The sequence below is a fragment of the Choristoneura fumiferana genome, chromosome 7 (assembly GCF_025370935.1).
Source record: "Choristoneura fumiferana chromosome 7, NRCan_CFum_1, whole genome shotgun sequence".
Lineage (NCBI taxonomy): Eukaryota > Metazoa > Arthropoda > Insecta > Lepidoptera > Tortricidae > Choristoneura > Choristoneura fumiferana.
The window spans coordinates 170,730-198,188 of NC_133478.1; the positions used below are offsets into that span (position 1 = coordinate 170,730).

Sequence of the window (27,459 nt, forward strand, 5' to 3'; positions counted from 1 at the left end):
CAGGTGAACGGGTCGTGGGGGCTGCCGGCGTTTGTCTGCGACGTCTACATCGCGATGGACGTCACGTCTTCCACTTCCAGCATCTTCAACCTCGTCGCCATCTCTGTTGATAGGTAAGTGATCAGTACGTGTTTTTAAGCTTTATTCCAAAAGTTACGTGAACGATTTTTTTATTTTCCTTTGAGTCCCTAAATTAGTGTCCTACCGAAGTTGTAGTTTCATCATATTTCGGCCAAAAACTGCCGAATTTTTCGGCTTGGTCAAAAGTTGCAACATTGTAATTTCGGATCGCGTCCAGCTTGCTTTGTTGTATACTCAGAAATGCTAGCATTGGTGGAGCATGCCCTACTTGGCTGGTTGCAGCTCAGTGAAGGGACGTTGGTTAAATGTTTGCAAAAAAATGAAATAGTGTACCTACACGAATTACAAATGTTTCATTGTGCATATGTCAAAAGAGAAGGATCCACCGATATAGGTAAAAAAGCAGCTTGTTTTTATTTTTTTTATTTTTTATTCGACTGGATGGCAAACGAGCAAGTGGGTCTCCTGATGGTAAGAGATCACCACCGCCCATAGACAACTGAAACACCAGGGTATTGCAGATGCGTTGCCAACCTAGAGGCCTAAGATGGAATACCTCAAGTGCCAGTAATTTCACCGGCTGTCTTACTCTCCGCGCCGAAACACAACAGTGCGAGCACTGCTGCTTCACGGCAGGATTAGCGAGCAAGATGGTGGTAGCACCTGCTTCTTGGAGCACTTGCTACTTAGACCAATTGCTAATTTGCTACGTAGACCAGCTGTTTTTTAGACGAAATGATACTAACCGTATTCAACGATTTTAACACGTGTATAAAATTGTTACCATTGGTTTGGGTTTAGGCAAAAAAGCACGTTTTGGGTCGGATAGATACTGCTCTAAATATATGCTGTTGTTCTCAGGCATTAATGCTGTTAGAGCTGGTCTAATCTGAAATGAATGACGCGCCCTACCACCGCATTTACGCACAAGAATGCAAATTTAAAATACAGGCGGCATACACACATAAAATGTAATTGTTGTTGGTAATTGTTTAACCGCGGCTTCGTACACGTAAATCATTAGAGCCTTTTTAAAATTCCCGTGGGAATTCCCGAAAGTGAAATCGTGGTTTTCATTGACGTTCCATTAAAACAAGCATGTAAAATTTCATGACTCTAAGCTTAGCGGTTATTGTTTCAATATTTATCCCTATCCGTGGGAATATCGGAATTGACAACATTTCATTTTTTTGCCTGGTGTTTTTTATGCTCAATAAATAGTAGTTTGAAAACTAGGAGACCCATATTTTTTTCTTTTCGTGAAATTCGTATTCCAAGTTAGTCAAAATAATTTTGAAATCTCGAAAAATTCAAAACGCTTGTAAGGCTGAATCTACACATTGTCATTGCCTAGGCCATGAAAAAAAAAACAAGCTACGGGTTGTCATTTTGACGTTGTTTTTGAATTTTGATTGACGTTTGTTTGGTTTGGTTTGAGTAATGGTTTGTGGCTGTGATTTGATGTTGGTTTTTATTGTATTTTAATTTTTCGCATTTTTCTGGACTGAATTGGAAATAATTGACAATAAAAATGAATAAACGAGTTCGTAAGTTAGATCCCTCGTTACTTGCTTCGTTCCCACCTGCAAAAATACAGTTATAAAGAATCGTAAAAAACATTTTTTCCACGTGCCGAGGTCTTCGAGAGTACAATGGTGTGCTGCTGTAAATAAAACAAACGTACCAAAAACTGGTAGTCTTTACATTTGCGAAGATCATTTGAATGTAAGTAAGTATCTACTTATCTACAATATATGTTATGAATGTACATCACTACAAAAAAGACACAGCACTATTGCCGCCTTATTGGAACTGTCAACGTCTATCTGACAGCGCTACTCTCTGTGATCTGCAATTCTGCAATTAAGATTTTGTAACAATATATGTACTTATTAGTCGAAATAAAACAACTCCAATGTGATTGAGCATTAATTTTATTCTTCTTCGCGCTGCTTCACCCAACAATTGGTAGCAGAGCGTGGTTCGCGCGTACACGTCGGAGTAAGAAGAATGTCGACCTCATACCATCGCATCGATGCCCTCACGAAAGAAAATTACGATACGTGGTGCCTCCAAGCGCAAGCACTGCTTATCAAAAATGGCCTGTGGGGATACGCAAACGGAGATATAACCGACCCTACTTCAACACCCGGCAACGAAGCAGCAAAGAAACAATTCCAACAGAACGATTTGTTGGCACGTTCAGAGTTACTATTGCTTATCTCGCCTTCAGAGCTGAAGCAAGTAAAAGGATGTAAAACATCATATGAACTTTGGAACAAACTAAAAAGTACATACCAGAGCACAGGCCCAGCTAGAAAAGCAACATTGTTAAAGCAACTGATATTAAAAAAGCAAGACAGTGGTGATGTTCGTGAACATTTAAACAATTTTATGGACATTGTGGACAAGTTAGCCGATATGAATATAGACCTACATCCTGATCTTCTAAGTATTATGATGTTGTATAGCTTACCTGCTTCATATGAAAACTTTCGCATAGCTGTTGAGTCGAGAGACACACTCCAAAGCCGGAGGAGCTAAAAATCAAAATAATAGAAGAAAGTGAGGCTAGAAAAAGCAAGGACACACAACGAGAAAAGGGTGAAGGTGCATTTTATACCAAAAAAAAGGAAAATACTGCCAAAAATGTAAGAAAAAAGGACACACAAATGAAGAATGTTGGAGTAATAGACATAAAAATCAACATTTCAAGAAAAAGGAGGAAAAGAACTTCAGCATCACACCTACATGTTTATCTATCACTTCTTCAGATGTGTGGTGTTTGGACAGTGGCTGTACATCCCATATGTGCGCACAAGAGGATAATTTTGAAAACATTCAATCTGAAGCCGGATCTTTGAGGTTAGCATCTGAAAGTCACACAGCAAAAATAGAAGGCATAGGAAAAGTGTCTCTGAACATCAATAATGAAACATATAACCTCCATGATACACTTTATGTTCCTACCTTAGCAACAAACTTACTGTCTGTGGCAAAAATTACAGAAAAGGAAACAGTGTGTTATTTACAAAAGAAAAAGCCTACATCAAGGACAAAAAGGGTGAAATTACCTTAACCGCTGTGAAAGAAAATGGCCTGTACTACACAAAGGGGAAAAAGCAAATATGACCGAAGTGAAAATAATCTTGAAATGTGGCATCGAAAACTCGTCATCTAAATGAAAATGACTTAAGGTTAGCTGCAAATAAAAACTTAATTAAAGGTCTAGAATTAAAGGGAGGAAACTTACCTGAATGTGAAGTGTGCATTAAAGGTAAAATGACCCGATTACCGTTCTCGTCTGTGGATGGACCACAGTCTACACAGCCATTAGAGATTATTCACAGTGATGTATGCGGACCCATAATACTGAAACACTGGCAGGAGCAAAATATTTTGTGACATTCCTGGATGACTACACGAAATATTGCTGCATCTACTTCATCTCACACAAAAACGAAGTGTATGAGAAATTTAAGGAATATAAAACCAAGGTAGAGAAGTTCCATAATAAAGAAATAAAAAGTCTGCAGTCCGATAATGGAACCGAATACTGCAATCGAGATTTTGATGAGTATTTGAAACAAAATGGTATTAAAAGAAGGCTCACAGCACCGTACACACCGCAACAAAATGGCCAGAGTGAACGAAAAAATAGATCATTACTCGACAGAGCTCGATGCTTAATGATCGATGGAAACATACCTCAAAAACTTTGGGCAGAGGCGGTGTACACAGCTAATTATTTAATTAACCGAAGTCCGGCAAAAGCTTTGAAAGGTTGTACACCCTATGAAAGATGGACGGGACGTACACCTTCCGGACGACACTTACATGTATTCGGGGGTAAGGCATTTGTTCTGAACAAACATAGAAAAGGAAAATTTACACCAAAATCAACAGAAGGAGTGTTCATGGGCTATGCACAAAATGCAAAAGGATTTCGCATTTATTTACCTGAAAGAGAAAGTGTAATAATTAGCAGAGACGTGAAATTCATCAACAAGATGTACTATACCAGTGAAGGTGACCATAAAGAAGAAACCTATGACAAACTCTTCGACGAACAGGAACAGCGGCAACCTGAAAAAGAAAATAATTTTATTAAAAATCCAGAAATTATCAAAAAGGAAAAACAAAAAGAAGAAGAAAGAAAACTTACCTGTAGTAGAAGTTGAATTCACACCAAAATCAATTCACAATCCTGCAGTAGAAGCGCCTGTAGAAGAATCCGAAGATCTCGAAAGCGAAACAATTGCCAGTGAAGAACCTGAAATCACAGAAAGCACCAACTCTGAAAATGAAAATACAAGGCCTCGTAGAGAACGAAAAACTCCTGCTTGGCAGAAGGATTATTTACTTAATCAAGACTCTTCATCTGATGAATACCATGAACCATCAAATAACGTGGATATAGATGAGATTACTTTCCTATGTGAAGCAGAGACTAAATGTCAAAATAATGAAGAATGGCATGAAGCCATAAAAGCAGAAATAAAGGCACAAGTCAAAAACGAAACCTGGAAAATCGTAAGGAAAGAAAAAGGCATGAAGATTATTGATAACAAAAATGGTACTGAAAAAGAAACTAAATTCTGAAAAGGGAGAAACAAAGAAAGCCAGACTTGTGGCACGGGGATTTGGACAACGTCCAGGTATTGATTTCAATGAACCTTTGCACCTGTTACAAAATTGAGTTCTATCAGATCCGTAATAGGAATAGCAATTGAAGAAGATTTAGAGCTAAACCAAATGGATGTCACAACTGCATACCTAAACGGAGAATTGGAAGAGAAATTTTCATGAAACTCCCAGAATGCATAGAGCGATATGTGGCTGAAATTATGGTAGAGGCATGTGATGAAGATGATTTCACCTTATACAATAAAGCAAAGACAATGCTAGAAGATATAAAAGGCATTGAAGGAGAAAAAGTATGTCACTTAAAAAAGGCACTCTACGGATTAAAACAAGCCGGAAGGCAGTGGTACACAAAATTGGACACAGAACTAAAGAAATTAGGATTTGAAGCATCACGGGCAGATCCGTGTGTTTACATATTGGCGAAAGGAGGAGTAAAAATAATAATCGCCATATATGTAGACGACTGTTAATTGCATATTCCTGTCCTAGAAAACTTGGCGAAATCAAAAATATATTAAATGAAAAATTTGAAATTAAAGACTTAGGAAGACCAAAACGCCTCATCGGAATAGACATAACATACAAAGAAAAGGAAATAAAATTAACACAGAAGAATTTCATCCAAGAAATATTAAAGAAATTTAAGATGGAAGAGTGTAACCCTACTACCACACCAATGGAAGTGAATTTAAATCTAGAACCAGAAACCAAAGAAAAAGATGAGAGTTTACCTTATAGAAACTTAATTGGGACCTTGATGTACTTGTCGGTAGCTACAAGGCCTGACATAACGTATGCCGTGAATTACTTGTCGAGATTCAACGACAGCTTCGGGAAGAGCATTACAAGTCGGCGAAACGAGTTGTACGTTACTTAAAGGGCACAATGGATATTGGCCTAACATTTACTAAACACAAGAACCACTACAAGGTATGGCCGACGCCGATTGGGGCGCGTGTAAAATGGACCGAAAATCCTGTTCAGGCTACAGTTTCAAATATGCAGGAGCAGCTATCAGCTGGGCCTCCAAGAAGCAAAGAAGCGTTGCCCTATCAACTGCCGAGGCTGAATATGTGGCCCTCACCGAAGCCGCTAAGGAAGCTGTTCACCTAAAATCATTATTCAAAGATCTAGGAGTCCATTTGGGACAGATAACAGTTTGGAATGACAACCAAGCCGCTTTGAAATTAAGCCAAAACCCCATAGTGTCTTCAAAATCAAAGCACATAGATCTGAAGATACACTACATAAGAGATTGCATCAAAGAAGGAGTTTTGAAAGTCATGTACCTGTGCACGGAAGACATGGAAGCCGACATTTTAACAAAAGCATTACCAGGACCTCGATTATCCAACCTGAGATGCAAACTGGACTCGTACAATAGCGTTGTGAGGAGGAGTGTTATGAATGTACATCACTAGAAAGAGACACAGCACTATTGCCGCCTTATTGGAACTGTCAACGTCTAACTGACACCGCTACTCTCTGTGATCTGCAATTCTGCAATTAAACAATATATGTACTTTTAGTCGAAATAAAACAACTCCAATGTGATTGAGCATTAATTTTATTCTTCTTCGCGCTGCTTCACCCAACAATATAACCTATGTATTTTAATCGTAGAACAAGATTGTTTTCTAGAGATGGGCCGGATCCTGGTTTGCTGGGGTAATGAGTAACGGGTACCGGCATAATTTTTGCCGAATCTGCCGGGTAACCGGCAAAATTACCCGGCATTAAAATACCTTCCATATCCACCGCTCGGAAGGGCGAAGCTGTGTGGGGTGAGGCAGAGAGTGACACTCTCAGTGTGATTTGTTTTTTACATCACAATCTGTCGAATTTAAAGTTTGATTATTGATTCACAACATTAAAAATTAGTACTTAAATATCTCAATGACTAGTTACTATAATAATGATTAATAAATGAGAAAGTCGTGGCCTAGTGGTTTGACCCATCGCCTCTCAAGCAGAGGGTTGTGGGTTCAAACCCCGGCTCGCACCTCTGAGTTTTTCGAAATTCATGTGCGGAGTTACATTTGAAATTTACCACGAGCTTTGCGGTGAAGGAAAACATCGTGAGGAAACCTGCACAAACCTGCGAAGCAATTCAATGGTGTGTGTGAAGTTCCCAATCCGCACTGGGCCCGCGTGGGAACTATGGCCCAAGCCTCTCATTCTGAGGGGAGTTCTGTGCCCTGCAGTGGACGTATATAGGCTGGGATGATGAAACAACTTGATCTTATACTAAAATCTGTTAAAATTATTAGTTGATTTAAATAAAAGCGCAATAACCATTTTTCTATGAAAACAGTTGGTTTCTTTTTTTTTATTATTACATGATATCCGGCATCATTATCCGGTATCTGGCCGGATCCTGAAAAAGTGCCGAAACTGCCGGGTACCGGATCCTAGTCGGGTACCCGGTGCATCTCTTTGTTTTCCTTGATTTGCCTGTTTTTTTGACGATTACTAATGAATTGTTCTCATTTTATTCTAGCTGGAAGAAGCATTACTAAACTACCAAGATTGGATGGACCAAAAAACCAATAGACCCCGACTGAATCCCCAAGTCCCAAATTATTTAATGAACATAAATAAAGACCCACGTCTTCTGCCATCAACATCCACATCAACAGTTAATGTAGATCCTGTACCAAATGTGCAAGAAAAAGGTGTGCTGTGCATTCCTGGCTGTTCTCATAAATCTATCCAAGTAAAACCCACTATGGTCAATCGCTTGGTTGGTGCAAGGATTTTCAGAAAAGGAAACTTTACATTCATTTGAAGAAGAGTCATCAGAGGGACATGATCCATCGACAGTTGGAAGTACAACAGAATTTTCTGAAAATGAAAGTTCTAGTAACTTACCAATACAAAAAGTTTAGCTGGCAGGTCTTTTATGTTAAGTTTAATAGAAAAAAAACCATTTTCATATATTGGTGTTCCTAAACAATATTATTGGATTATTCAATATATTGCAAAAGAATTAAAGATACCTTCTTTACATATTATTAATAACATTTATAAGTTAAAAAATAATGAAACATTCGCCAAAATAAAGACCTTTTTGAAATTTCATTAACTACATTGTGGAGAATATTTAACAAATCTTTGAAAGCACTGAGTTTATTTTTTAGACAAGTAATATATTGGCCAACAGCCCTGAACATTAAGAGGAACCTTCCTACTGCTTTTACTACAAGCAAAGAGTATGCAAATGTTCAGGCAATAATAGATTGCTTCGAGATAGAAATAGAAAAGCCTAAAAAACCTGTAGACCAGGCCCTTACATGGTCCCAATACAAGAATTGTAATACCATAAAGTATTTGATAAGTGCTACCCCAGATGGTTTTTATAAATTTCGTGTCCGAAGGTTATGGAGGACGTATTAGTGACATGTATTTAGTTGAACAAAGTGGATATTTAGAGATAATACCAGCTAATGCTACTATACTAGCAGACAGGGGTTTCAAGCATTTAGAATCACATTTAGTTAAGAAATCTGTAAAAGTTCTGCGCCCGCCTAGTGTACTCAAAGGCACAAAAATGACAAAAGCAGAGGTGATTGATAGTAAAATTTTAGCTAGTTTACGCATACATATAGAAAGGGTTATCAGGAGGGTAAGACTTATTAAAATGTTGAAGCCACATGCTGTTGTAAATAATAAATTATTAAACATACTAGATGATGCAGTGGTAGTTGCTTGTGGACTTATAAATTTACAGTCGCCTGTCATAAGGAAGTATTAGGCATTGGAAGGCCAATTTAGGCCAAAATCACAGTGAATAATTATTAATTTTGGTTTTTATTTATCAAAGTGTACAATATTCAAGAAAACTGTATGTTATATTTGTATAATTTTGATAACTGTGTGTTACTATAAATGGTATAACTAATAAAAGAGACACAATACGATTCATTGACTTTTATTTATCATAATGTACAATATCTAACATTTTCCTAAAATAAATTTCTCCCAAAACATTTCACCTTCTTTCACTAACTTTTCTGCAAACAATCTGTCATAGTACACCCAGTGTTCATGGTAGGATTTATTTCTTTCGAAGTCTGGATCAGCTATACATAATAAAGCTTTTTTCATGTTCATCGCCAACATTTGCAGCTGTATTTGGGCATTACATTTAGCCGATATCACACTATCTTTAACATAGCTTTCCATAGTTTTATTACTACTAGGGCATTTGATTTCTACGGTGAAGCCATGTTCTACACATAATCCATCTGGTGATGCCCCTACAAAAGGTGTGATTTAATTTAAATCCACATTGAATTATTTCAATATTCATTTTTTTCATTATTTCATTCACCACTTCTTTTTCAAACGTTTTCCTCTTTTGATAGCCTTTGTTTCAGGAATCTTATAACCTCCAAGAATGGATTTAACTAATGCTCCATCAGTGCTGCACTTTGTGCATTCATAAATCTTTGATGCAGTAACTCGCCCCTGCCTTAAAATATGCCACAGCTGACTGTGAGCTTGGCTGCGTGTTTGGTTTTCAATTTCATCAATTACCTCTTTAGTTAATTTATTTTCGACAAAGATTTTCAATTTTGTGTAATCTGTTAACTCATCTTGGGATGAACTAGTTGTATAGTAATCCAGTAAAAGCTTGAAACTCTGAAACTATCCAATGTTATTACTGTATTGTTATAGTCAGAAAACAAAGAATCTTGCATATTTCTTTTCCGACATTCTTGTAAAAATGCAGCTTTTTTAAGAGAATTAGGAAGATTGGTTGTTGCTGGCAAACGTTTTCCCATTTCTTTGGCTAAAATACATTTATCTTGAGTCACTGCCGCCGAGAGTTTTGGCTGGATCCAATAGCAGCGCACAGATGTGACTGAAGGCTCTTCAGTCCGCTTAATAAGCCACATGATAAAACAAATTGAATGTTTGCATCCACCCTGACTTGCAGCACAATCTTCACATTTCACATCCAATATTGTTTCTTCTGCCTCGTTAATGCTTGCGACAACTGAGTACATTTTAGTACGAACTCGGTGCTCAGGAGTTACTCTGCCCTTGATAAAGCACACAGCATTCTCTCGTTTCACTTCCACATAGCCTACAGAAGTTTCGACGTAAGCATCCCTTGATGACAATAAAACCTTAGCTCCCCGGATCTCGGCAACGTTAAAGGAGTCGTTTTCACGCATGTATTGCAACAACATCATATAGTCCACCTTGGGAAGGTTGCGGCTGTCTGCCATGGCATAACCGTCCGAAACTTTCATGGCAAATCAATTTATTAAATATAACAATGCTTTTTCAATACAAAACGAACAACCTCGGCCACACCTCGGCTAACAACACAACACTGCAAGGCTACTACGAAACTCGAAGTTCGTGTCGTGTGGTCGTCCCTCTAACACTTACACTATTTAATACGAGAGCGAGAGGGACCGCACGACACGAACTTCGAGTTCCGAGTTTCGTAGTAGCCCTACTGATATTTGAATGACACCGATATTTTTTGACATTGACACCTTTTTGACATTTGGCATTTTTATTCATAATAATTAGATGGGCAAAGGTAAATACTATGACAATGCCTCACTTTGGATTTTTTGAAGATTTTTGTGAATATTTCGTTAAATAAGTAATAAAAAAAAATAAAAAATATGGAATGGAATACTTAAACATAAAGCTCTAAATGGTTGTCGGTACTTTAGTAATTATTTAAAATTGAAATGTTGTGAATTAAAATAGACTATATTTTTATTCCAGATGTCCAACTATCTGCGTACCAAATTTCATCCAAATCTAACCAGCCGTTTCAGTGTGAAGGAGTAACAAACATACTCACTCACTCACTCAGTCACAAACTTTCGCATTTATAATATAAGTAGGACAGTAGGATATATATAAGTAGGATAATCAACTGATTTAGTTGAGGGACGCGTTGTTTAAACACTCTACGGCAGATCTAGTTTATAGTAAAAGTTGTCAGTAAAAAGGTAACACTGAAAACCAGCGTTGGATTTTTCGCAGCACCATGCTGAGGACGCCCTTATTTTCACTTTTCATTTGAGGTTAAGTTAAGCGGCATTCATCATCCCAGCTACACGTCCCACTGCTTGGCACAGGTCTCCTCTCAGAACAAGAGGGCTTGGACCATAGTTGCCACGCGGGCCCAGTGCGGATTGGGAACTTCGCACGCACCATTGAATCGCTTCGCAGGTTTGTGCAGGTTTCCTCACGATGTTTTCCTTCACCGCAAAGCTCGTGGTAAATTTCAAATGTAATGCCGCACATGAATTTCGAAAAACTCAGAGGTGCGAGCCGGGGTTCGAACCCACGATCTCTGCTTGAGAGGCGATAGGTCAAACCACTAGGCCACCACGGCTTCCAGCGGCAGCGGCAGCGGCATTAAAATCTGATAAATATTATAACACGTTCAGTTCAACTCCAAAATAAAAACATGGAAATAAAACCAAAAACAGAATCCAAAAATCCATATTATCATGTAAACCTGCTCACAAATTTTCACGACGGTCGGTTGTGAAAATGCGACCTGTGCCCTTAGTGTAAGTTTTCGGTTACAAAATACGTCTCAATCGCGTTCGCGCTAAAATATCAATTTGTATGGAAACACGAACATCGCAAACGTTCCACTAGAGGCGCTGTTCGTGTTTCCGTATAAATTGAGATTTTGACGCGAACGCGATCGAGACGTAGTATTTTGTAACCGAAAACTTACACTAAGGGCACTGTAGAGGAGGAACGACGTGCAGACTGAAACACTGACGCTTTCGCTCGTGTTTCACGTTGGCTGAGTCAGAACAAAACTTACGGCCTCTGTACGTCACTTTTTTTACACGCTGGTGCGACACGTTTATCGACGTGCTAATTGACTGCTCTATGGAAAGAGAGAGTGCTTAAACACAACGTTTCCAAAATACCACACACACTACATTACCTATTTACCACATTTCTAGATTACCAGATTCTCATTAAACTACATTGTTACAAATCGAAGATTAACTCAAGGAAGAATTTTTGTGGTGGAATATCTTATTTTGGACATCTGGTATAATGGTATAAATAGAAATGTAGTAGTTTGAAATATATGTTGTGCTATTTTTATACACAGGGTAATAAATCGCCGTGCGCAAAGACTCTTACGGAATGGAAATTCTTTGCTCCTCGTCAATTTCCGAAAATTGCCTAACAATCCTGGCCCTGTATTACAAACGCTGACGCTTATATTATTTAATACCAGAGTGAGAGGGACGGCATTTCGCGGTATGATACGAACTTCAATTTTAGAATTCCGTAGTAGCCCTACATTTTTGAGAATGCTCTGCAACGTACCTTCAGCCAATATGTGGTCTACCCCCTAAAGTTGATAATCGTTTGCACGTCATAAAACAATAATGCCTAGACGTGTCTGTCAACTTGAAAGTTCTACTTTAGCGACATATTTTGACGACCAGATGGCCTAGTGTTAGAGAACCTGACTACGAGCTTGAGGTCCTGGGTTCGATTCCCGTGTCGGGGCAGATTATTGTATGAAATACGAATGTTTGTTCTCGGATCTTGGGTGTTTAATATGTATTTAAGTATGTATCTATCTATATAATTATATTTATCCGTTGCTTGTACCCATAATACAAGCTTTGCTAAGCTTACTTGGACTAGGTCAATTGTGTGAGTTGTCCCGTGATATTTATTATTTTATTGATAGGAACTTGTTAAAAATTGATAGACCACTTATTTGGCTGTACATTCCTGCCCCCAGGTACATAGCAGTAACGCAACCAATAAAGTACGCCAAGCACAAAAACAACCGTCGCGTGTGGCTGACCATAGTGCTGGTGTGGCTGGTGTCCGCGGCCATCGGCGCGCCGGTGGTGCTCGGCCTCAACGACTCACCGCAACGGAACTACGACGAGTGCCTGTTCAATAGCCAGAACTACGTCATCTACTCCTCGCTGGGCTCCTTCTACATACCCTGCATTATGATGATGTTCCTGTATTATAGTATTTTTAAGGTAAGTCACTGACGTCACTGTTTTAAGGTAAGTCACTGACGTCACTGTTTTAGGCCGCTTGTAGACGTCCGTTGTTGTCACCGGACAATAGGCCGTTTTATTTTGCCGGACCTGGGGGGTTGTGTGGCTTACAATGAATGTGTTATCACCCAAATAAATGGTCTATCAATTTTTAAAAAGTTCCTATCAAATGAATATGTCGCTAAGGTCGATCCTATCAATGAATATGTCGCTAAAGTCGAACTTTCAAGTTGACAAACACGTCTGTTGGCATTATTCTTTTATAACATGCAAACGATTATCAGCTTTAGGGTGGTAGACCACATAATTAGATGATGGTACCATCAGCCAAACAAGTGGTCACTCAATTTTAAACAAGTTCTTATCAAATGAATATGTCATTGAAGTCGAACTTTCAAGTTGACAGCCACGTCTATTGGCATTATTGTTTTATGACATGCAAACGATTATCAACTTTAGGGTGCTAGACCACGTAATTGGCTGATGGTACATGCACCGGGCACTTGTCCGGCGATTTACTTAACCATACAACACCAAGAAAACGGCCCGCTGTCCAGTGAAAATAACGGACGTCTAGAACAAGCGGCGTTTTCGCGATTTTCACCCCTTAAGGCTCTGTTTCCACCAGAGATGTGCGCGGATGTATTTGGAGGAATGTGTTTTTCATGAACCAACAGAGACGCTTCATTTACCTCGCCTCGCTCCGCTGAAGTGTTTCCACTAGAGATGTGCTGTGTGAGAATGATAAATGAGTTTTATTGATTCCCGTGTCGGGGCAAATATTTGTATGAAAAATACGAATGTTTGTTCTCGGGTCTTGGGTGTTTAATATGTATTTAAGTATGTATCTATCTATATAATTATATTTATCCGTTGCTTAGTACCCATAACACAAGCTTTGCTAAGCTTACTTTGGGACTAAGTCAATTGGTGTGAATTGTCCCGTGATATATTTATTTATTTATATTATGAAAAACTCGCTACACATACTCGCACATATCTGGTGGTAACGCAGTCTAAAGGGTGAATGAAGCGTAACTTTTTGAGTTGTGAGTCGCGTATTTTCGCTCCCGTAAATTTCTGCTGCATTCGGTTACAATATACGTAACAAATTCGGTCTTGCAAAAGTCCAGTTTTCTACAATGAGTTGTACACAAATAGGACTTATAAATGAAACCAAAATCACACGGCCGAAAATAGGTGATTCACAATTCAAAAATTACGCTCGTCTAGCTTCACCCATAATGAAACTTACTGGAAAACGGCCCGTGTTAAATTATCTAAATAATACGCAACTTGTTAAAACTGTCATAACGTCCCAACAAAGAAGGACGTGCATTGCCTCTTGACGTAATTCTTATCTGATTGATGTTTTTTGAATCGCTAACGATCTTGTAAATATCGTTCAATCACGTTCTTTTAAATCTAACTTCATTTGTTATTGCTTAATCGAAACATCAAGAGATGACAGCTGTCATGAGTGATCTGTGTTCAGTTCCCACTGATACTGCGGGTGGATCGAGAGACGTCAGGATGACTTTGATGATTAATGACATTTAAAAAGAAAATACTTTTTTGGTCGAGGAGTCGCACTGATTACAATTTTATCTTAACCTTTTTAACACCGACCGTATCCATACTATACTATACTAATATTATAAATGCGAAAGTGTGTGTGTTTGTGTGTATGTTTGTCCGTCTTTCACGTCGAAACGGAGCCACGGATCGACGTGGTTTTTGGCATAGAGATAGTTTATGGGCCAGAGAGTGAGATAGGCTACTTTTTATCCTGAAAAAAATGCATAGTTACCGAGGGAAGCGCGCGATAACTGAAATCCACGCGGGTGAAAAGCTGATTTATATTTTTGATAATTTAAGGTTATAAGTATAAACTGTGTGGATTTGCAGGCATTCTAATTTGTGTCATTAGAGTTTTAAACTCAAGTACTTTCTTTTACTGTTAGCATTCTCATTAGTAGATAAATCCCAAGCCACTGTTTTATAAATTTTGTGAGGCTCATTCACACAGGCAAAAGAGCCACGACCTTAATTTCCCAGCCGGGAAAATTTTATATGTTACAGCATCGGAACCGTGCTTGGAATTTAAGTGCCAAAATTAGTAGTTCCGTTTCATTAGTTTTGACGACCAGATGGCCTAGTGGTTAGAGAACCTGACTACGAAGCTTGAGTCCGGGTCGATTCCCGTGTCGGGCAGATATTTGTATGAAAAATACGAATGTTTGTTCTCGGTCTTGGTGTTTAATATGTATTAAGTATGTATCTATCTAAATAATTATATTTATCCGTTGCTTAGTACCCAGAACACAGCTTTGCCAAGCTTACTTCGGGAATAGGTTAATTGGTGTTAATTGTCCCGTTATTTTTATTTATTTATTTATTTTATTTATTTATTAGTGAATATATCCACTTAGTATCGATCCTTGTCTTTAGGAGTGGATAAAGACACGCAGTGTATGTTACACAAGCACACAACTCTCCACGTTTCGTATTCGATGCATCTCCTTTAATTGATGATGTCGTAATGTTATAATCAACCCTTCTCGCATGTTGATTTGGATTTGTTTGGATGGTGTTGGATTTGAAGGATTAGGGCTGGTTAAGTTTCTAGTAGTAGTAGCTTTACGGCAAAAAAAAATACCTTTCATTGAGTTTCTTTGCCAAGTTCTTTCAAAAGAGGTTTTTTAACCAATTCATATACATAATAAGTGCTATAACTAGTTACAGGGTGGCTCATTTAGATCGGTCAGTGTGGGAAAGTCTGAAACTATAACACATCCTAACTTCCGTTTCTTCTGTCTTAGGAACCACGTCATCGATTTTAGTAGCAAGAAAAAACTGCATTTCAGCTCGGAATCGAACTCGGACGTTTTTGAAAAATAAAACATACATTATTTAAGAATATGAAATACGCATTTTATTTCTTCTAGATACCATGTTTCGTAGTAACATTGATTGCTTATGGCCTACACACTACCGATATCAAATGCAATAATCTATGTTTTATTTTTCAAGACGACCGGCATCGATCCCGGAACTGAGTAAATGTTTTTTTTAAACGTATGAATGCAGTATTTCTTGTTATTAAAATCGATGACATCTTATAGTTTCAGACTTTCTCATACAGTCAGATCAAATGTGCCACCCTGTATAGCCTTAATTGAATAAAGATATTTTGACAGTAACTTTGACTCATAATCATCATCATCATCCTAGCCTATATTTCTATGTGCTGGGCACAGGACTCCTCTAAGAATGAAAGGGTTTAATAACTTTGACTTTAAACTTATTATTACTTTGATAAATTTAATTTTAAAAATGTTCAAGCGTTTAAAGTTCGGGCTCCAATGCAGACGCGGATTATTCGCGCAGCTTAAGCCGCTTTCGTAGTTATCTTTCCATTTAAATCTGAAATGGGTTTTTATTTATTTATGAAGCTTAATAGTGCGCAGTGAAGCCGTGGTGGCCTAGTGGTTTGAGCTATCGCCTCTCAAGCAGAGGGTCGTGGGTTCGAATCCCGGCTCGCACCTCTGAGTTTTTCGAAATTCATGTGCGGAATAACATTTGAAATTTACCACGAGATTTGCGGTGAAGGAAAACAACGTGAGGAAACCTGCACAACCTGCGAAGCTATTCAATGGTGCGTGCGAAGTTCCCAATCCGCACTGGGCCCGCGTGGGAACTATGGCCCAAGCCCTCTTGTTCTGAGAGGAGGCCTGTGCCCAGCAGTGGGACGTATATAGACAGGGATGATTAATAGTGCGCAGTGTTAAGTTTAGTTGTGAATCGTATTTTAACATCACGTTGTAATGTAAGAGGAAATTATTAGGTATTAAAAGTATGATTTTATTGGGTACAAATCCACTAAAAGTTGAGAGCTGTGACAGTTAGGGCAATTGCTTCATGATCATGACTCATCTCCTTAACGTGCTAATAGTACAAATTGCTAACTTTTTTCTAATAAAGTGTATCACTAAAATTTTAACGGTTCGCTTGGTATGTGTCTGTCTCAGGCTTTAAGGATAAGGGCACGGAAGCAGCGCGCGGCAAAGAAGCCTCCGATGCCGGAGGGCAGCCAGGCCGTGGTCATCGAGAACGTGGCGCAGACGCGCCGCCTCGCCGACGCACCCGACGCCGCCACCAACACCGGCAGCGGCAGCAACGAGGACGACCACGACGACAGGTCCCTACCCTACCCTACCCTGCTATCAAGGTCTCTCGTGGCGCGCAACGAGCAAGGCAGTTGTTCCACCACTGACGCGAATGGAGCTAGAAAATTGAATGTACTTGGTAGTATACCGGCAGCGGCAGGAACGAGGACGATCACGACGGGTGCCGCCAACACCTTGTGAGTCATTCTCTAGGAGCAAGGCAATTGTCCCGCCCACTTCGGTAATGAGGGCTATCGTTTTTGTCTCACTAGATGGCGCACTGTTCCGTGAGGTTTTTAAGTATGGCTTTCAAAGTATGTTATTACGGGCGTGAAAACAAAGTTTAGATTAAAATCATATTTAGTACACCTTAAAACCGTACCATAAAAATATCGAGCATGCCACAGTGTTGCATAGTCCCCGTTTTGTTCGGAAAAAAGGGAGGACATAGGTTTCCGAAAGACAAAACTGTCTCAAAACACAGACATTCATTGCCCCGGAACGCATATTTGCCATAATTAATTTCAGATATTGCAAAATATTCACAAAGTTATTCTAATTATAAATAAACCCGCGTAGCTCACCCAAAAACTATGAGATTTGACATTTCGGAGACCTCACGCTACACTAGCGCCTCTAGTGGCGAATTCATACGCGATAGCCCTCATTGTCCCGCCCACTGCGGTAATTGTAGCTAGAAACGAGCTTGGAACTCGAATCCATATTGTAATACACGTTGTGTACACCAGCAGCGGCAGCGACGAGGACGACCACGACAAACACGTTTTTTAAAGTTAATCATCATCATCATTATTGTCATCTACAGCCAAAAGCCTGTTGCCCGCAACTACCGCAACATTCTTCCAGTTTGGAAGGAGAGAGCTGCATGAACGACAGTTTGTTGCTTATGCAACTGATACCTCTATCGTAAGGTCGTGAATAGTGCGCAAAGTAATTCTTTGTAGTATTTATAGTTGATTGATGTGGACCCCTGTAGTGCTAGCGGTACGCCAAAAAAAGCTGCAAATGGTGTTAAAAGCATGATAATGGGAACGATTGATCTTTGGCCATAAAAATAATTTGATCCGTAGCACGAAAAAAAACCAGCCAAGAGCGTGTTGGACACGCCGAAATAGGGTTCCGTAGACATAACGAAAAAATTAAGTAATATTTTAAGGATTTTGTACTTAGGCAATATTCCAATTTTAGGTAATATTTTATACCTTAGGCTGCTATTTACTCTTAAACTACTAATAATTCTCAAGAAAGTTAACCGTTATAGTTTTCCTTGTAAGTTTGTTATACTTACAACCATCCTGATTTTTTTTTAAATTTTCCACCTCTGGTTTAGATTTTAGAGTGGGACGCTCGATTTTAATGAAAAAAAATCACTTTAAAGTTAAATATTTGCAAACAAATCACTTACTCGAAAATCTTTTAAGCAACCCCTAATGATTTTAAAATACCTATTCAACGATACCCAACACTACAAGGTTGGATGAGGAAAAAAAATCACCCCACTTTACGTTTATGGGAGGTACTCTAAAAAGAATTAATTTTGAACTTTTCATTGTGCTATTTTGTCGGCATAGTCTACATTATATTCATGCAAAATTGCAGCGTTCTAGCGTTGATAGTCCCTGAGCAAAGCCGTGGACGGACAGACAGACAGAGACATGGCGAAACTATAAGGGTTCCGTTATTGCCATTTTGGCTACGGAACCCTAAAAAGGAGAGGAGTTATGACGTCATCTTTTTTTGTATGGGAAAATAGTTTTGTTCTGAAATCTATCTATCATGTGTGGTATCTTATAAAAGGGCTTACTAAGCCGATTCTAAAAATATATCACATCATTATATTTCAGTCACTTGTTTTAAATTAAAATAAAAATCATTTTCAAAACATACCATTATCCTCCAAATAATATGATACGGTTTAATTCTGATTCGTATGGCCTAGAGATCAATCCTTCCGATTTTCATGCTTTTAACACCATTTGCAGCTTTTTACTGAATTTCGGGATGTACCACTAGCATTACTGCAAAGTTACGCCTGATTCAATAATAATACGTGTCAATCCAAACAAACATTTTGTTAGAACTATTTTTTTAGTTAATAATGATCCTTTCCATTTCTATCGACAAATAGTATTAAAACCTCATCAAATATTGTTGGAAATACGTCTCTAAACGAATAAAACCTATTATAGACGTTCGAGCAATCAAAGTGAATAAAAGTTTTCTCGGAGTTTGTTGTCACTTGGTACACCAATAGTCTGTTCAGAAAGTTGTGAATTACACAAAAGAATTCTATTTCTTTTCATCTAGTTCTCCGAACTTCTGAGTAAAACTGTAAATGACGATAATTTTGTAGTTAGTTTTAAATCACCTTCAAAGAGACAGGATACCTAAGGTTCTAAACCTATCCCATGTTGTTGTTTTTTACAAGTTCCATTAACTTGTGAGGTTTGTTGTATGTGAATTTTCGACAAATGCAGGTAGTAGGACCTTGTGCAAGGTCCGCCCGGATTGCTACCACCATCTTGCTCGCTAATCCTGCCGTGAAGCAGCAGTGCTTGCACTGTTGTGTTTCGGCTTAGAGAGTAAGACAGCCGGTGAAATTACTGGCACGTGAGGTATCCCATCTTAGGCCTCTAGGTTGGCAACGCGTCTGCAATACCCTGGTGTTGCAGATGTTTATGGCGGTGGTGATCTCTTACCATCAGGAGACCCACTTGCTCGTTTGCCATCTAGTAGTATAAAAAAAAAAAAAACAAATTCGTGCTATCCAATTGAGCTGTAACTTGAAATAAGTACTTATAAGTTCGGTAACAATTTCAACGCTTAACGCCATTGAAGTAAAACTTGATACAGTCAACTGCATTAATATACCTAATATCTGCCACAGCGGAGCATGCTAAAATATCAAACACGACCTACCGACCCTAGAAATAGAATCGTATCAGATATTTATGCACGCTTGTTGTTTCAGATATTGGTGGATAGTGACAGTTCGGACTTACAGAGAAAAAAAATCCGATCTGGCTACGCGGCGGGGTTCTCAGATCTAAGTAAAACTTTACGGGCAATTACCGGGCTTGGATAATTAATGGGATCTATTACATGGCGGACGGAAATCACTTTAATTTCGTTACGTCTTTCATAATTTCCCTGGAGTAATCTAATAATCTGAGGGCCTACTCCGAAATTCGAAAATCGAAGTTCGTATCGTACCGTCCCTTCACTCTCGTATTAAATAGTATAAGCTTCAGAGGGACGGAACGACACGACTTCGATTTTCGAATTTCGTTGTAGCCCCGCTGTTCCTTAGAAGACGTCCGCGCTAGCAAATTTTCAGTTTTATTATGTTTCGAATTAGGTTAAATTAATATGTCCAGTCCTTCAATGTATTTTATAAAAAAAACTATGTATATGGCTTTATCTTCTTTGTCGATGAGAGTAAATTTTCTTGAGCTGTTACAACATGTAACATATTTTATACATTTTAAATAGAAAACTAAACGAGACGAGGATACCTATGAGTATAGGTAAAGGGAAATCCTAAACCATTAAAAAGGTAGGCCTCAAAGTTAGCAAACATATTCCTAGAAGCAATTCTACTTTTGTTGTAAAACTGTGGGATAAAGCTGATTTCACTTAAAGTTTGTGTTGCAGTTTCGACAAGCACTCTGTGGAGCTGGAGGCTGATGCGGAGGACTGCCACGTCATCCCCAACGACAAGTCTACGGAGTTCATGCTCGCGACCGTCGCCGACCAGCCGCCCAAGTAACTACCACTTTCAACTCATATTTATATACATATACTTAGAACACGCCAAGTCAAGTTGAAGTGGGATCGGGCCGGTCATGTCAGCCCGATTGTATCACAGCAGTGCTGTGAATAAAAACCTGACCAACAAAAAAGGTAGGAAAACCCCGACTGTCACTTCAAAGCTCGATATCTCAAAAACGGCTAAACCGATTTTAATGATATACATGTCCAAAAACCATCGCTAAAAACCCTGCTTTCAAATAATAAAAACTGCATTGAAATGGGTCCACCCGTTTAAGAGCTATATATATATGGTGCCACAAACAGACAGACAGACACAGCCGTCAAACTTATAACGCTCCTCTTTTTGCGTCGGGGGTTAAAAATGCCACAGGGTGGTGCCACAGGAAGGATGGCGACGGCGGGATAAGCCCAGACGAAAATTGCGGGACACCTGTACCCCTTAGTGTAAGTTTTCGGTTACAAAATACGTCTCGATCGCGTTCGCGTTAAAATCTCAATTTGTATGGAAACACGAACATCGCAAACGTTCCGCTAGAGGCGCTGTTCATGTTTGCATACAAATTGAGATTTTAACGCGAACTCGATCGAGACGTATTTTGTAACCGAAAACTTACACTAAGGGCACTGGATGTGGGTATTTCTCGACGAATGGCCTTACTTTGGATAAGGACTAGGAATGGAAGATTTGGGGAGGCTTTTGTCCATCAGTGGGACACTAACGTAGGCTTGATAATAATATTAATATAAACAATAGTAAAGTAGGTATGTTCGGGTCATATCTCGCAAGTTGACGGCTTGGGTAGTGTAGATTCAGTGCCTAATTCCAGCTTCATTATTAGATCAGCTTGATGGTATCATGTCATTGCATTGTCATCAGAACTACGTGTCAATATCATAATAATTAGTATGTAAAAAGTTCACAATTATGTAGAACTAGCTTTTGCCCGCGGCTCCGCCCGCGTGGAAATCGGTTATCGCGCGCTGTTCTCTCGGGAACTGTGCATTTTCCGGGATAAAAAGTAGCCTATGTCACTCTCTGGCCCATAAACTATCTCTATGCCAACAATCACGTCGATCCGTCGCTCCCTTTCGACGTGAAAGACGGACAAACATACAAACACACACACACTTTCGCATTTATAATATTAAGTATGGATTGTAGCACTTGTAACTTTTGTGGTGAACGAGGTTAACTGGATAACCCAGAGTTAGACCCATCAAAAGGTAAAGGATATAAGGTAAGGATATAGGTTAAGATATACCGTAGGCGAAAGGCTAGCAACCTGTCACTATTGTACCGTTTTTGTCAAACTTAAAACCTAAAATTGCTAAAAGTGGCTCCGAAGCGGTAACATTTCGTGTGCTCTGCCTACCCCATATGGGAATACCGGCGTGATGCTTGTGTGTAGACCCATCAAAGTGTTTGGAACTGTCCGCTCCAATCCAGGAGAAACGATGAAAAATTTAAATCGCACATCGTGCAAGTGGCTTTAATCGTATTCCTCTCGCACAGAAAGCCGAAAACGAACCTAAAGTGTGGTCCTTGTGGGCCGGATCGCAACGGCAACAACGACAGCGGCTACGCGACGTCTCAGCTGGACGAGCACGCGCCGCACACGCCGCCCGCCTCGCCCGCGCCGCACGCGCCGCACGCCGCCTGGAGGAAGAATGGGAACACTACCAGGCTCGACATTGACTCCAGGTGACTATAATAATAATCCCACAAGAACATTTCGGGCCACACACACGGGGAGCATTTGCTCGGGGTTTCTCTGCGGGATAGAATTAGAAATGATGATATCCGCAGTAGAACTAAGGTTACTGACATAGCCCGAAGAATTGCGAAACTAAAGTGGCAGTGGGCGGGGCACATTGCTCGCAGGACTGATGGCCGATGGAGTCAGAAGGTTCTCGAATGGCGTCCGCGGACCGGGAGACGAGCTGTCGGTAGGCCTCCAACAAGATGGAGCGACGACCTGGTTAAGATCGCGGGATCGCGGTGGATGCGGAAAGCACAAGACCGGTCTGAGTGGAGAGCCTTGGGGGAGGCCTATGTCCAGCAGTGGACGTCTTTCGGCTGAACTGATGATGATGATGAAGAACATTTCATGTTAAATGTTGCCAAGACGAGACCATGTAGCTCGCACTGTCAAAAAGTAATCAGATCTCTCGTAGAGCCAAGTTTCTAGCCCGCAGCTCTAAATCTATAAGCCCTAATTTTACACTAATGTTGCAACGAAATAATACAGCAGTAGCTCGTAGCGGGTAGTTCGTAGCGCGTAGCAGCGTTTTCCCGCTATTAATCTCGTAGGCGTGCAAACCGTGGACTAAACTGGCGAGTCGGCCGCACGAACCTTTTGCAATTCGTCATGTGGGCTTGAACTTAAAAATCTATTCAATCTTTTAAACTCTTTCCGTGCGAAAATGTAGGTTTTTAGGAATATTATTATTTTTTTAGGAATATTAGGCATATGAAGAGTTCATAATAATATTAAATATATTGACCCGGATAATCCACGTCTTAAATCGAGTTTAGCCCGACATTGCAGTAGTAGTTTGCGGCAGTGCGCGTGTTGCAACAGCCGCGCCGAGTCGTGTTGCTCCTAAGAGGGCGCTACGGATTAGCCCGAAATATGTCGGGCTAAACTCGATTTAAGACGTGAGTTATTCTTGGTCAATATATTTAATATGAGTGAGTCGCACGGTAACTTCATGTGCAAAATATCAAGAGTTGTTGCGGTGTCACGAACACGGTACCAAATTACGTTATCGCCTGGTACATAACGTTTTAAAGGAATAGAAAATTTTCATATTACTGAAAGTAAAAATACACTGGCTTATCCTGGTGTCTTTGAGCTTGTACTACGTTGTATTTGGATAGGAATAGCAAGCATATCGGGGACGAAGACTGCGAAGTTTCTTAGAGATTGCTTCGAGCCAATGAACCCTAACGCCAGTCATTTTACGCGACAACACTATCTCAATAGCCCGATAAGGTGGCAGCGCGGAGCTCAGTCGACCCGCACATCGATGTGACACATTGTGTGACTTCATATCGATACAGCCCAACGGTTGTAACGGGCTAGTTTCCTAATTTTCACTTCGCAATATAAACGAAATACATAACAACTGCGTGCTTTCTGGGGTTACAACGAGTAGGTAGTAATTGTATAATAAACAAATAAAAACTACTATTATACCAACTTTAATGTATGACTAGCCGTTAAACGCGACTCTGTCTCCTTAGAATTTGGTTATCGCTATCCCGCGGGAAGTGCAATATTCCGGGATAAAAACTACAGTATACATGTGTCCTTCCCCGGGACTCGCACTATCTGTATACTGAATTTTATCTAAAGCGGTTCAGCGGTGTAGACGTGATCGAGGTAACAAACAAACATACTTACAAACTTTCGCATTTATTATTATAGTGGGATTATATTGATGTTTTTTCCTCAATTAAGAAAATAAATAAATAAATAATTATAATAGTCAAATTGAATTATATTTAAAACGCATAATGTGCATTTTACGGGCATAAAAGAAAAGACCAGCAAATTCGATTGGAAGCCTTAATTTAATTTAACATAAATATGTTTAACATAAAACTCTCAACCGACTCATGAACGCCTAGTTTGCACATATTATCTCACCTAAAAAACTTAACTTTTGTATCTATAGAAGTTCCATATTTTTGCAATTAGGTAAAGAAGAGGGACTCATTTTGAGAAATACTTAAGTATTATTGCTGATTGCTTACCACGTAATTTTCTCTCCGTGTCTCTGTGTACATATTTTCTGTATCGCTTACTATTTCTAGTGCACAATAAAGAGTCATTGTATTGTATTATTTGTATTGTATAGCCTACCTTACCTAATGAGTATCAGAGATAATCATTATTGTTTAATACACTTGTAATCATAAGCGATTTTACCACTTCATTCCGTCAAACTGTATAGAATGAGGAGAGAGAGATAGCAATTACGATCGCGAGTGCTTGCGCGCCTTGGGTACTAAAGCTGGCTAAACACGTTACGGTTTGCCGAAGAAGTCTCCCTGTGCAGGTATACCTATCTGCGCTGGTCAACCGGAACGTGTATGGGAACTGATCTGTGCAGTATTTTCATCTGTGCAGGCGATGAAGCAAAGCCAAAAATAAATTCTTTCAAGTGACACCGTACGTACACCAGACGTGTATGGCCATATTTAATTTTCTTTGTCTTTAGAAACGCATCTCTGGCGCTGCGGTCAGAAGACGAGCAGGACGCGACGAGCCAGCTCGGGGACTGCAAAAAGGAGCGTAAGGCAAGCGCGGCCACAGCTCGGTTTACCATCTACAAGGCCAACAAGGCCAGCAAGAAGAAGCGGGAGAAGTCCTCCGCGAAGAAGGAGAGGAAAGCCACCAAGACGCTTGCTATTGTTTTAGGTGAGATCTGTTTGGCGCTTTTCTTTTTCTCACCCTTTGAAACAGGAATAGTTAAAACTGAAATTAATCCCTTTAAATCTAAGTAAAACTGCGCCAGCGTCCCTTGAGCCCGTTTACTAAGTACGGACTTCGGAGACATCAACGCGAATGACCCGTGCACTCTATTAAGTTTTTTCTTAATCTCAGGGTATGGTCTAAAAGCCCCCTTAGGCTATGTTGTTTGCCTTCGTCATGATATGAAGCTAAAAGTTCGGGCGCAATCTCTACATCTGCGTATCAACAACTGGACCATTTGATATGACAAGAATGTTGACCGTTTACGTTATCCATCAAGCATCAAAATTTGAGTCAAGCAGAAAATGACCTTGACAATTGGAATTGAATTGTGTGTTGTAGTTTATCCGTTGTTTATGACTTGACTATACGATGGATTGACACGAAGCTTCCAACAGGTGTGTTCCTGGTGTGCTGGGGTCCTTTCTTCACGTGTTCGGTGCTGGACGCCGTGTGCGGCAAGCTCGGCCTTCCCTACAGCCCGGGCGTCACCGTGTTCATCCTGACCACGTGGCTCGGCTACATCAACTCCTTCCTCAACCCCGTCATCTACACCATCTTCAATCCTGAGTTCAGGAAGGCCTTCCGCAAGATCCTCCACTGCGGCACCTAGCCCATAGACTATTTGGTCGTCTTCACCCAGTAGGTCTCTCTGAAGTCTGAACGTCCATTTCAACCATGGTTTTTTTTTAACTGACGCGATTATGCTTCCACCGGATAATAGTAAGTGCAGATGAGGCCAAACCTGTAGCTCACTAGAACAATCACTCTTGCCTTAAATAGGTCTAAATTGTATTTATCCAGAAAAACAGACTAAGGTAAGACTATCATCCATTTTGGTAGCAGTGAGTGCATTAAATAAATGTAGCAAACGCGTATAGAATCAAACACACGCCAACTCTCGTTGTTTTAAACTTTTGGAATTAAATTCAGAAGCAGTTTTAAATGGTATCAAAATTAAACCAAACGTATATTTAATGAAATACGGGGCGTTTAATTGCTCGAGAAGCTGAGAACACTCGAGTTGAGCCTCGCTCGAGGACGCCGCCCAGATACAGTCAAAACAACCCATTGTTATGGAATTAACAACGAAACTTATCGCGATATTGGTTTCGATACCGATTGCTCATCCGAAACTAGAAGCAATTTTACTATTTCGTAAGAGTTCTCCTTCCCTTCCCGAGACCTACTCGACGACCAAATATAAAGAGACTTTTGTACTAAAGACATTATAGATTTGAAATTAAGTGATACCTCAATTTATTATATTGTATGTTTATAGTAGAATTCTAGCATATCATTTTGTAAATAAATATGAACGTGTAAAGTGAACGTATGGACAAAATATGTGAGTACTTTAGTGACTTACGCTGACCGCGCAGCTTGGGCGCTTGCGGCGGTCTGTAGCTCTAGTCTTCAGTATCGTTACGATATTGTTACAGTTATGTACATGCCAAATTATATAATAGCAATATTAGTAAGATTTAGTTTTTTTAAGGTTGTGATTATTTTAATTTGAATTAAAGTCGTCTTAAGGTGAAACCTTTTCCAATGTAAAAATATCTAAAATATTTTTCTGGTGGATGAAGCATAATAAAGAAATATTTGATCCTTGCGATAACACCAGTCTTCAAAAGTATTTTTTCATTTTGACGCTGGTATCTAATGATAGCTGATAGGATCCATGTTTTGCCTTTCTCCGTCCATCTTTCTTTTCGTTTATTTGCCTGTATATTTATACGTAAGATAGATTTAGATTGTAGTTTGATGTCCTCAAGCGAAAATGCACTGCGAGATTTGATAAGGTAGGTATTACTCGCCAATGACCATATCAACAATAATGTGTAAAAATGATCTCGAGTAATTTAGGTAGCTATGTGTTAATTAACAAATGGTGTACATAGTCTAAACTTTCCAGTATTATATCGTATCTCACGCGACGTGGTTTGTAGTGACTACACTACGTCTTATTATGCTCATAAATTAGTGTCAACGTTTAAAAAATATTAAATTATTGTTTATGTTTTAAATTGTTCCCATTGTTAAGTGTCATCTATAGTTTGTTATGTTTCATATAAAATTAAAAATTTAACAGTATATGCATCAATGTTTTAATAAAACGAAGATATTACAAAAAATTGCGTCACAGCCAATTTTTAAAATGTAGACATCCGACATTGGATTATAAAACAAACATGCATAGATAGTTAAATTTTTTAATGTTAAACTATATGAAGTATAGGA

General features: G+C 39.4%; 1 protein-coding gene across 1 annotated transcript; it reads left to right on the forward strand.

Moving 5' to 3' along the window:
- Nucleotides 1-27,459, forward strand: LOC141429459 (dopamine D2-like receptor). Its single transcript, XM_074089767.1, has 7 exons — nt 1-113; nt 12,497-12,749; nt 16,802-16,971; nt 20,615-20,725; nt 22,248-22,436; nt 24,962-25,161; nt 25,614-27,459. The coding sequence occupies exons 1-7, from the start codon at nt 55-57 to the stop codon at nt 25,826-25,828; spliced, it is 1,197 nt and encodes a 398-aa protein (XP_073945868.1). The 5' UTR covers nt 1-54; the 3' UTR covers nt 25,829-27,459.